A 12,466-nucleotide genomic window follows, 5' to 3' on the forward strand; every position below is an offset into this window, starting at 1 on the left:
TTTTTGAGTTGGAGTCTCACTCTGTCACCCAGGCTGGAGTGCAGTGGCACGCTCACGGCCTCCGCAACCTTGGCCTGCTGGACTCAGGTGATCCTTCCGCTGCAACCTTCCAAGTAGCTGGAACGACAGGTGCGCACTACTACACCTGGATAATTTTTTGATTTATTGTAGAGACGAGATCTCACCAAGTTGCCTAGGCTGGTATCGAACCCCTGGTCTCAGGCAATCCTCTCTCCTCCGCCTCCCAAAGTGCTGGGATTACAAGCTTGAGCCATTGTGCCCGGCCTTGAATCACTTTTTTTTTTTTTGAGTTCAAGTCTCACTGTTGCCCAGACTGGAGTGCAGTGGTATGCTCACGGCCACCCCAGTGTCTATCTGCTGGGTTCAGGCGATCCTTCCACCTCGCCTTTCAAGTAGCCAGAACTACAGGCACACAATACCACGCCTGGCTAATTTTTTTTTTTTTTATTGTAGAGATGAGGTCTCGCCAAGGTGCCCAGGCTGTTCTTGAACCCGTGGGCTCAGGCAGTCTGCTCACCTCGTCTCCCAAAGTGCTGGGACTACAGGGTTGAGCCACCACGCCTGGCCTGAATCACTTTTATATTTATCTATATCAAAATCAGCTTACATCACAAGATGCCAGAAAGTGTATTACAAATAAGTAACTATGTCAGGCAAATAGTGACAGCAGGCTACTTAAACAAGCGGGACTGTATGAATTCCTGCTTTTTGCTTTTGACATTCATGAATTGGCCCTAAAACTTAGAGAAAGTTGTCTACTCTCTGTATTTATCCTTTTCAGCATCTTCATTGGCAAGTAGTTGAAGTAATAATAGCTGATTAAGTACAAAGCTGAAGGGAACATGTCTGAAAAGAGGTTGGCTTTGAGCCTTTGTAATTGATCTCCATAATAGTTTTACAGGTCTTTCATGTGCTTCTTTTCAGGCACTGGCTTGCCCGAGAATACGTATGGTTTTTGATTCCATACATGATCTATGACTCTTATGCCATGTACCTGTGTGAATGGTACCGCACCAGAGACCAGAACCCTGGACGCTCTGTGACTTTGCGAAGCTTCCTAAGTCAAAACCGCCTCATGATCACACATCATGTGGTCATTCTAGTCGTCCTTGTACCAGTCGCACAGGTATGACCTTCCAGGACAGTAGACCGGTAGCCTTGGTCACTCATTTTCTCTGTTAGAACTGGGTGTCTTGCCCATTACTTAGGAGTCAGGATTTCCCCTTCTTTCTTTCCCTTTTACAGGGCACCCATTCTTCTTGTGCCAGCTGCTTGAGCAGTTAAATCCCCCTGTGCAAATCGTGGAGGAAAAGAGTTAAATCTGAAATGATCGCGATCCTCCTTACCAACATTATTCTTTTTAGCAATCCCCTACTCCTCTGTGGCTCCTTGGCGTTTGTCAAAGCTTCTGTCTTTAGTTCAATACATTATAAAAACAATATGAAATACAAACTAAGTGTGGAACAACATAACAGCTCTCTAACAGTGCCAGGATGTACTGTATGCATTCTGCTGATCTCACAAAAACACCATCTCTCAAAGCAAATAGCCTCATGATTTCTCCCCAGATCCATCTCCCCATAAAAACCCACCCAACAAGGAAGAGAAATGGGAATGGAGAGGGGAAACTCCTCATCTGGAGTAACTACCAAGTGGCAGGCACTTAGTTTAAGAGCTCATAGCTCGCTAAATATTAGTCAAATTAGCCTTATACTATAGATGAAGAAACTGCAGCTCTAAGAGTTTAGTTTACTCATCTCAATCAGTGGTAGTAAGCAACAGACTGGAGTGCAGTGGCCGCTCCCAGCCACCGCAGCTTTGACCTGCTGGGCTCTGGCGATCCTTCCGCCTCAGCCTTTCGAGTAGTCGGAACTACAGGCATGCGCTACCACACCTGGCTGATTTTTTGATTTATTGTAGAGATGAGGTCTTGCTGCCCAGGCGGGTCTTGAACCCACGGGCTCAGGCAACCCACTCACCTCAGCCTCCCAAAGGCGCAGGATTACAGGCTGAGCCACCGAGCCTGGCTGCATTAAATTCTTTAAGATGTTCTCTTGATTGCTTTGGGACCCTAACCTCTAGCACAGGCCTGACACATATTTTGTTGAACGGAACAGGCTAAGTGCCCTTGGCATTATTAAGTCAGATACACAAAAGTAGGCTACAGAGTTCCTTCCGGCTGTCATTAAAATTCAGAGAAAGCTTGGTGTGTGATGCATTCAGCCTATCTGAGTTTGTCTCTGGATCCTAGGGACTGAACCATTAAGTGCTATTGCTATGGAAGCAGCAGAATATTCACTGGGTCTGCACTTCCCTGTTTAGCATTTCCCTTTCCCTTCATGGTCTCTCATGGTTACCCCTGTCAATAGCCCTGTTAGAATTTTCCTTCTAGTGGTTTCTTAACCTCTACTCCGTATTTCTCTTTTTCCCCTTTTCATCTCCAGAAGTTCCGGGGAGACCTTGGGGACTTCTTTGTCGGTTGCATCTTCACAGCAGAACTGAGCACTCCGTTTGTGTCGCTGGGCAGAATTCTGATTCAGGCATGTGTGAATGAAATGGCAGAAATAGCGCGGGAGGGAATGGACTCTGCTTTTCCTTTGGAGATTGTGGAATTTGGAGAAATTCCTTAATGCTGGGAATAGTGGGATAGGAGACCCACCAGCAGACTTAAAGGCCAGTTGGTCATCTGAACCAGTGGGGATGAAACTGGAGGTTTCACTTAGTTTGATAGTTCCTTGTACTTTTTCCCTTGCCACATCTTTTTCTCTAATCTATTGTTTTTGTACTTCTGACAGCTGGGTGTGGCTTAGGCAGAATTCACCATCACTATTGGAAGAACTGTGAGGCTATATGCATATATAAATATGACAGTGCTCAGTAACCTCTTCTACAAGTGTCAGGAAACTAGACAGATGTCTGGGTGTCAAGGAATTTGACAGCCTAGGTCTTGACTAGTCCGTGTACCTGTTTGACCTTTATCGTTGTGGGATGTGGGCTGGTCATTCATTCCCTGATGACCGCCTCTTGGTGACCTTGTGTTCTCCCTCATTCTTTTGCAGCAAAAGCAGCAGCACACCCTTCTGTACAAAGTGAATGGAATCCTTACACTGGCCACCTTCTTCTCCTGTCGGATCCTCCTTTTCCCCTTCATGTACTGGTCGTATGGCCAGCAGCAGGGACTGAGCCTGTTCCAGGTGCCATCCAATATCCCTTTCTTCTGCAATGTGGCCAATGCCTTCCTCATCGCCCCTCAGATCTACTGGTTTGCTCTACTGTGCAGGAAGGCAGCCCGGCTCTTTGGCAGTCCCCAAGCCAAAAAGGATGGCTAAATGCTCCCAAGAGTCAGGCCGTGAGAGGGCCTCCTCATGTGAGCTGCCTCTACTCAGTATTCCACGGACCAAATTGTGCCCTGGGTGGCCTCAGCTTTTTGGGTATTGATAAGCAGATGGATTTGAGGGTTTGTTTGTTTTTTTTTTAAAGAATATTCATATTACCTCCCTCTTCTACCCTTTTTGCAAAAAGCACTTTTTTCTTAGTTAACAACTATCGGATCCTGTCAGCCCTCCACTGGCAACAGGGTGGTTTTCATGCAAGATCAAGGATCCTTCCCTAGGTCTTATATCAAGAGCTCTGGGAGGTAGAAGCATGGGGTGTGGAGATCTGTGGACCAGGGTGATAAATGTCTGGGCACCTACCGGACCCTAATATTGGCGGCTACCCACCCTTCCAACCACTCAGGACAGTACAGTACTGGGCCCCAGAAGCAAGTGATGATTTGGTTCTTGGAATAATGTCTTCTTGTGACATTGGCCTGGGAAAATCATTGTGGGCAGGTAGTTTTTTATTGTTTACTAGATAACGCTTTGGTTCTTTGCCTCAGCCTCTCATCCATGTGTCAACATTGAATTCTCATGTCTACTGACTTCCAGTCAGCAGTCCTACTGATGGGGTAGAAGGCAGGGATAGGAACCGGAAGACTTGAGCAGGCAGGAGGGCTAAGAGAGGTCAGCACAATCTTTGCAGGCTGACTTGGTAAAAAGCCCAGTGTCAAACTTGTGAGCTTGTTGCCAGCACTCACAGTTAGTCCCTGTTTAGTATGTCTCCTGCCCAGCTTTTCCCATATCCACTCATAGGATGCTCTCATAAAAATGACAGGGGCAAAGTGAAACGATGGCTCTGGTAGCTGTTTACTGGGTAACCTAACAAGTCCTTTTCATGTGGAAACTGACTTTTCTACTACAAAACCGTGAGATGTCTCATCTAGAGTACTTTTCCCAGAACCTCCTGAAAACCAGAGCTTGTGGTCCAAAGGCCCTTTCCTGTGTGTGTCCTACTATGTAGAAGGTTGTAGAGCAAGAGGGCAGCCAGCCTGGCCAGAGTATGTCCTGTGGACTGATGCCTTCACCCCCACTTGCAAATAGGTTCCTCTGATGCCAACACTACATCATTCCTTATCAACTAGGATGGGTTTGAGAAACTGTGCTATGTTTTTCAGTGGTAGAAAAAACTAGGGTCTTAAAGTGCCTTTTAATCTTTGTCCATGAACTTTTGAAGGACTGATTTGTAATAGTCTCAAATTTTGACTGTTTCATTCTTTAATGGGTGCCATTTACAAAACAAAATACTGTAATTTTTGTACTGTCTTTTTTTTTTTTTTTTTAACTATCTTTATAAGTTTGTAAGTCACCTCATGGTGATTAAACTGCACTAATATTCCCAACTTATTCTCATTTATGGAAAACATCAATACCAATTTCCTGTGGGACCCATTCTGTGACCCAACTTGAATGGGTGCTGTGTGCTGCAGTTTCTGGTGTGTTTGTCCATGTAAGTGACAGGGGTGTGTGTGTGTGTTAATGTTTTCAGCCTCCCGGAGGGCCTAGCTCATACCTTAGTGTTTCTGTGGTTCACGGTCTGAAGAATATATTGAAGACTCTGAGTCCACACATAACTTTAGGCCAGGATTCTCTTCATAAGTGAATCCTGTTAGGAGTTGGGAGTGCAGAAGCCTGATTGCTGGTCATGGAGCCAAGCCTACTTGAGGTGGAGGAGGGAACCCGAGTAATGCCCTATTTTGAAAGAGGGTGTAGATAGAGGTAATGATGGCACATATCCCTTTCTCTCCCTTGTCTCCCGCGATAGACATCTCCCCAACCAGTTCTCATAGTTCTGCAATACCCTGGACACCTTACTTCTTGCTTTTATTTTCCTGCACACAGCAGTCCCTGCTCCCACCCACTCATCCAAACCATGACAGTGCCACAGAATTAGCCCCTCCTGGACCCACTGAACAGTAGATGCACCCAGCTCCTATAGTCTCAACTATAGGAGCTGGGTGCATCTACTGTCCGAGCTACGTGGGAGGCTGTGGTGGCAGATCGCTTGAGCCCAAGAGCTCAAGGCCAGCCTGGGCAACAAAGACTGTAGGGCATGCTTCTGTTTTCCTGAGGTCATTAATCTCCCGCCTTAACACTTAGTTTACCTTCGTCTAAGCCTCTCGCTTTACAGTTGTGCAGGCCTGGGGCACACAAATCACATGGCTAGCACAGACCTCTTTTCCAGGTCGCTGCCCTTTCTGATACCTCATGAAAAATATTTAAATGTTGAAGTGACTCCTGAAGAGGGTCTTGATGTAAAATAACCCACATACCTTGTCATGTTTTTTCTACTGAGGGGGGGTTTTACTTGTGTTTGGGCTTATTTGCCAAAATCTGGGCAGGGGGCGGGGAGTCTAGGTATGAACATGTTCCTCCCAGCAGGATTTGACCCTGAAGACTCTAAACCCAATTTCAGACCACATTTAACCACTGGCTACCGAGAAAAAGTCAAGAGACAAGGTGAAGAGAGAATTGTATTACAGTTTGTATGTTACAAATACCTAAGAAACTATTTTCTTTACATCATTATTGCCATAGATGTTTTATCTTTGTACAGTTTCACATAACTGTAATGTGTGCTTTTCAGCTCGAGCCCTTACAGACCCACCATGTGGAGGCCCAGTTTTCTGACCTGCAAAGGTCAGAAACTGCTGGTAAGTTCAGAAGTTGCTGATCTTTTGCAGCAGGGTTTGACGCCGCTCCTCAGGGCTAATGTTCTCAGCAATGGACTTTAAGAAACGCTGCTCATTTACCTTCTGGAGCAAAGAGTTAATAGAAGGGTTGGCCTTGCTCAGGGTTTCATAGCAGGTGAGGATTTCCAAGGCCAGAACGTAGAGTGGTTCACAGACCTCTTGGTGGAGCATGGCCATAACGTGCAGTGCATGACAGAACACCTGGGTGTAAACAAACAGGGTTTCTTGGGTCAGGTCCTGTTCTTGTCCTTGGGCCCAAGGGCCAACTGACTGTATCAACCTAACTGAGTCCAGAAGGTTGGTCAGACTGTTACAGAGGAGTCTGACCACGTGGTTCCAGCCTTCCACAGGAAGCCAATTATGACAACTCTGGCTGCAGAGAAACTGAAAAACTCTCAGGAAGAGTATGGAGAGTTGGAGCTCCCGGGCAAAGGGCTTCAGGTTGAGCAGGGGAACAAACTGAATGTACTCCAGGCTGTAAGGGACATGTAGGAGCTGTCTCTCCAACAGGCTCCTGGTCAGCTGGTGAAGGTACTGCCACTCCTGGGGGCTGCACCAGGGCATGACCTGTACCAGGGCTACCAGAAAGCCCTTACTGAACAATCTGACCTCCTCAGGATTGCCCACATCTACCACCAAGAGAGATAGCATCTGCTCGGAGATGCTGCTGGAGATGCAGCAGCACTCCATCCAGGCCAGAAGCCCTGTGCCTGGCCCGTACCCTGGGTGCACCTGGGAGGTCCACTCGTCGTCAGAAAGCTTACAGATCTCAAAAAGTGTGGCTGGCACCTCGCACTTAAAGTGGCCCTCAAAGAAGCTCTTCAGTCTCAGCCCCACAGTCCAGTCTAGCTGTTCCAACTTCCGGTGGAGCCAGGACAGGGACTTGATCCAGGTATCTGGGGAGAAGGTCTCAGCGTTGGCTAACACGATCTCACAAAGGAGCTCCAGGATGTGGATCACCAGATCCTTCCGATCCAAAGAGAGGCACCGCTTCTCTCGGGGGAGCTGCCAGTACTTGCTGAAGCCATTCAGGAGTTGGCACAGGCTGAAGATGAGGGGGAATGGGGAGCAGGTCTGGAGCCAGTATTCCTCTAAGCATGCACTTGCTTCTAGGGTCTGGATGAAGATCTTCAGGCTGAGGTCTACCTCTTCAACATCTAGCATCAAGAATGGCAGGACAAACTCCTTCAGCACCTCATCTGGCTCAAGGAGAGCAGCGACTGGGATCCCTTGGGGCTTCACAGGATTCAACAGGCAGCTCAGGAGTTCGAGAAACTGCCTTTCTTCCTTGGGTGTAGAGAATTTTGTCCAGATGGCTTCTTTGAGGCATGACACCATGAAGGTGGTGGATGAACTTGACTCTTGCTCTCCCACAAACCTAAGGGCAGGGAAGGCAGTGAGAATCTGAGCCAGGAACTTGTGAGTGCCAAGATTGAGCACAGCCATGCTGCACATTTTCTTCACTGTGATCTCTGGGTGTACTATCACCAGGCGGGCGACAGAAGCTACCGCTTTAGCCAAGCCCTGTTCAGAGGCACTCTGTGTAAGCTGGTTAAAAGTGGTGTTGAGGTCTTCCTGAAAACCCTCCAAGTACGCCAGCAGCTTTCCAGAGAGGCCCTTCTGCCCCCAGGAATGCAGGACACCTGAGAGGACTTTATTTTTATCTGGCAGTGAAAGGTCTGCATAACATTCCAGAATCAAGCCAATCACTTGTTTCACCTGCAACTCAGGGATGGCTCTGTCAGCTGTGCTGACTTCTATCACCGTTTCCAGCAGCTTTAACACCAAGTCTGGTTCTTGGAAGAGAGCCCTGTTATTCACCAGGCAGGCTACCCACTCATCCGAGAAGGCCCACTTCTTTTCAGAAGCAAAAATGTAGCACATTTCCATATGCCGATCCATCTTTTGCTCAATAATGGCCATGGCAATCGAGGCCGTGATGTCCTCAAAGCTCTTGTTCTTCAGCACTCGGCTCGTCTTCCTCAGGAAGTCCTTGACGTTCTCTGCCAGCTCAGTGACCCCTTGCCTCTCCTCCTTGGACAAGCTGGTGGTATCCAGGTAGAGCTTCAAGTTCTGGCTGAAGGAAGTCAGGCTGTCACATAGCCGGTAGCTGTCGTAACTGGTCCCCCGGCTGCTGTTGAGCATGGCCTGCAGCTCCTCCCCCCACTCCCGCAGCAAGCTGCGCATGAATTCAAAGCCCAGGGAAACGGTCTCGCTTGGGAGCTTGGCCAGTGAGGTGAGGCTGACATCCCGCTCTGCCTCCTTTACTTTCTCTGCCAGCGCCTGTTGGTGGTATGGGTTCTGAGTGTCCGAATTCCACACAGAGATCACTGTGGCCAGTTTGTCCAGGTATACAGTGGCAGACACTTCCTGGGGGTCGTCCTCCATCAGTGCAAACACGGTTAGCATGTCAGCCAGGTTGGCTAATGCACAGCACTTCATTCCGAGGCACTGGATGCTGTTCTGGATTTGCTTCAGCCCATGAAGCAGCATTGCCAACAGAGGCATGGTAGGACACACATCTGGGTCAGACTTGAACCTCTTTGGAGGATGGGAGAACTCATCTGAAGAGGGCAAGTACTTATGGGCCATCATTCTAAACTGGGCAAGCAGGGGGTCCTGTTGATTGCCCTTGTGTTTCATCATCTCCCACCAGACATCGAGGAAGAAGGCCACATCTTTGGATGAAGTGTCAGTAGTCATGTGCTCCAAAAAGCGCTCTAGTTCTGTGCGGCAGACCGTGGTAGGCAGGGCCATCAGGAGCTGGATAAAGAGTCCAGAAGCTTCCAGGGATTTGAGCAGCTCAAAAAGAACTGTGTGATTGATAGTAGGGATCATGTTGCCCACTGAGAAGAACACATCTTCCTGCCACCGAGTTTCAGTGTCAGAAGGGCTAACAGGGCAGGGCTGAAGAACCTTGGCCCAGATGATGATCAGAGCTTTCTTCTTCCAGGCAAAGGGCTGGGAATGTGCAGTGGCTGAGGAGATCTCCCTCAAGGCCTCCACAATGGGCCTCCCAACATGTTCCCAGTCAGACTTTGCCAAGTCTGCCAATACTTTGGGGTGGAACAGCTGCTCGGCCAGCAAGAAGCCCCCATGCAGGATAGTTATTTCTTCACAGATGTTCAAGGCCCCTGCACAGAGAGATACCAAGTAAGACAGAGTAAAAACTTTTCAAAATAGTAAGCAGAGGTTGGAGGGAGACAGCTATTAGCAGCCCAGCTATCATCATCGAGGTTAGAAATAATAAGGGTTTTAAATGACATCAGTAGGAGAGGGAGAAGATGGCGTGGTTATAAGAGCCACTGCAGAGCTGGATTCAAAAGGACTCAGTTGAGGAATAAAAAATGTCCCCCAAGCTTTGTAGTCTGGGAACTGGGAGGACAATGGGTACCATTACAAACGGAACAGATGAGAACCAGAACAAGTCTGAGAGAAGCCAAGTTCAGTTTTGGTTGTTTGGAGTCTGAGGTAGAACATGAAGCTAGAGCTGTCCTCCAGGAATGGAAATGCAGAGTTGAAGCTCAGGAGGAAAATCAACCTAGAAATGTGATTCCAAGAGGTATCTGCCAAGCAGATCACTGGAACCAAGGAAGTGGATGAGACCCTTCAGGAAGTGTGTGAAGAGAGAAAGCTGGACTGCTGAGGCTAGACACCCCCAGCAAGGGACTGGCCAGCAGAGGATTAGGGGGAAAGGTTTAGAAAGACACAGCATAAGACACTCCCAAACTATAGGGGCCACCAAGTGTGTCCTGTAGGACATGATAACTGAGCTTTTCATGATACAGACCACGGGGGGCACAACTGCAAGGTAAAGGGCAAAGAAGCAAGCAGACAAGCCCTGCCTTCCCCCTTCTGTAGCCTTGCCTTGCAGGCAGGTTTCAAATATTCCTCTACCACCCCAGTGCTGCTCCAGTCAAGATGGACAAGCTACTCACGGCCATAGTTCTATGGGAGAAACCAGAGGGTAGAAACAAAAAGTACTGCACTAGATTAAGAAAGAAAAGTCAGGCCGGGTGCAATTGCTCAAGCCTGTAATTCCAGCACTTTGGGAGGCCGAGGTGAGAGGATTGCCTGAGCCCACAGCCTAGGCAACTTGGAGAGCCCTCATCTCTACAATAAATCAATAAATGAGCTGGGTGTGGCAGTGTGTGCCTGTAGTTCTGGCTACTTGGAAGGCTGAGGCCAAAGGATCACCTGAGCCCAGCAGATGGGCGCTGGGGTGGCCGTGAGCATGCCACTGCACTCTAGCCTGGCGATGGAGTGAGACTCCAACCCTGAAAAAAAGAAAAGTCCTTCCTTTAGTGAGCTATGAATTGACACAGGCTTATAACAGAAGGCATCTTGGGATGTTTAATCAGACACAAGTTTAAATCCTAGCTCAGCCAATTAAAAGTGATGTAATTTTGGCCGGATGCAGTGGTACATGTAATACCAGCTACTTGAAAGGCGGAGGCGAGAGGATCGCTTGAGCCCAGGGGGTCGAGACTAACCTTGGCAATAGTGAGATCCCATGGGAAAAAAAGTGATATTAGGCCAATTACTTCTATGATCCTCCTGCTCATATATGTATGAGGAGGAGGGCAGTTCATGTGATTACTCAGAGGATCCAATGATACACACCTGGCACTGGATTGATGCTGTTACCTCCTGATCCTGTCTCCCAGAGATGCTACAAAGGCTAAGTAAGATAACAATAACAACCAGGCAAATTAAGTGCTCAATAAATATTGGCTTCCCCAGAACTTTCCTTTGTTGGCAGGACCATAATCCTGTCACTATCCTTTGCCTCTCCCAGCTCAGAAACATAAAAGACATAGGCCTTTATCAGGTATGTTTCCTTTGGCCCCAAAACTAAAATCAGATGACAAACACTGCTCACTATTCAACATTCCTGACTCCTCCCCTTTCCCAAGGCTTAAGATGCTACCCCTTCCTCAGTCTCTCATACCCCCAAGAGCACATATTCCCCATTTGCACAGGCAAGGATCAGCAGAGAAAACAATGGTTCCAGAAGACTAATATCCTGCCTCTCCCACCACTGATGGAAGCAGCAAAAGGCCAAGGGATCAGCACCCCTGGGCAATCCACTAGTGAAGGCAATCCACCTCGGCTCAGAGGGCGGCGTCAGACTCCCAGGGAGGGTTAGGTTGCTGAGGGGTCTCTGGCACAGGCTGCTCTCCTAGGGCCCCAAAATATGTTCCCTTCTGATGCTGTAAATTTAATTTTATTGCACTATCAGCTTAACTGAGCATGTGTTTGGCCCTCAACACCTGCCTTTCAGACCCAGTAAGTATGTACCTATGTTATGTGAAGTAGTAAGTCGCAGGAGCAGTTAACAGCTGGAAAAAACTCCAAGTGATCACTAATGGTTAACTAGCACTTGTGAGTGCCCACTTATGCTTGTTAAGTGTTTACTCCATGCCTGGCATTGTGCTAGGTGGAACACTTATGATCTCTTTTCGTCTCCAAAATAACCTTATGAGGACTACTATTCCTGTTTTAGAGATGGGAACATTGAGGCTCAGAGGCAGTTTGCTTAAGATGTCACAACCTCAAAGTAGTGGGGCTGGGACAGAAATTAGACGGCAGTAACCCTCCAAACCCTTGGAGCTCTGCCATTCCCCTCCGAAAGGAGGGGTTTGGGTTGGCACTGGACCACTGCTCCAACCTACTATTATTGCCACATCCTGAGGTGCCCCACCCCCAGCTCTCCCTAAACAGCCTCCTGGTCTTATGCCCTTAAGGACTTACCCAGCAGGGTGGAGAGACTTGGCAGGGAGCCATCGATTTCTATCGGCTCCCACTCCTCTCGTCCAGGCCTTGCCTCTGAGGATTCTGAATCAAGACGCACGCCCAGGTTCAAAAAGTGCCCTATCCGGTGCTGCAACCGCTCCCCACAACTGCCCGCGTGATAACGCTGCTTCGTTCAAGGCACTGTACTGGGCCCTGTATACACGTGATCTCAACGAAAACTCCCCCGACTCAGTGAGGAAGGCACAGTGTCATCATTCCCGCTCTATCAATGAGGAAATGATGAGGATCAGAAACGTGTTCAAGAAGTTAGGAGATGTTCAATAAGTGAGACGGTCGGGACATCTGCTACTCCCCCGCGCGTGCTCCGAGCCCGGCATTTCCCAAAACACGTGCACTAACCTCGACCGTTTCCAGGGCTCTAACTTCACAATCGGTTTTTTTGCCCCGTGGGAAGGGGTCACAGGAAGCAAGAGGCGGGCCAAAGAGCGGCGCGCGGCTGAGCTTGGTCCCCGGACCCCCCGTCTCCAAGGACCCCCCCGGTCCTCCAAACCCCTCCCGACCCGGAGGTTTTCCTTGGCCCGGGCCCCCGAGAGCGTGCGCGGCGAGACGGGGCGCGTT

At 48.7% G+C, this 12,466-nt stretch overlaps 2 protein-coding genes across 2 annotated transcripts in view; one reads left to right on the forward strand and one right to left on the reverse strand.

The window, feature by feature from the left end:
• Positions 1-3,577, forward strand: part of FAM57A (family with sequence similarity 57 member A) — a 9,327-nt gene extending 5,750 nt beyond the window's left edge. Inside the window, 3 exon segments of the mRNA XM_008056056.1 lie at positions 946-1,147; positions 2,466-2,561; positions 3,081-3,577. Of these exon segments, the coding sequence (XP_008054247.1) occupies positions 946-1,147; positions 2,466-2,561; positions 3,081-3,350 (568 nt within the window). The 3' untranslated portion in view covers positions 3,351-3,577.
• Positions 3,578-5,572: 1,995 nt separating this feature from the next.
• Positions 5,573-12,466, reverse strand: part of GEMIN4 (gem nuclear organelle associated protein 4) — a 7,784-nt gene continuing 890 nt past the window's right edge. Inside the window, exons 2-3 of the mRNA XM_021711358.1 lie at positions 11,846-11,929; positions 5,573-9,261 (exon numbers count right to left, since the gene is read on the reverse strand). Coding sequence (XP_021567033.1) covers positions 6,059-9,261; positions 11,846-11,929 — 3,287 coding nt within the window. The 3' untranslated portion in view covers positions 5,573-6,058. The remainder of the gene's footprint in view (positions 9,262-11,845; positions 11,930-12,466) is intronic.

Source organism: Carlito syrichta, unplaced genomic scaffold, assembly GCF_000164805.1.
Source record: "Carlito syrichta isolate Samal-C Ts95f unplaced genomic scaffold, Tarsius_syrichta-2.0.1 Scaffold302085, whole genome shotgun sequence".
In the NCBI taxonomy this organism is placed as follows: Eukaryota; Metazoa; Chordata; class Mammalia; order Primates; family Tarsiidae; genus Carlito; species Carlito syrichta.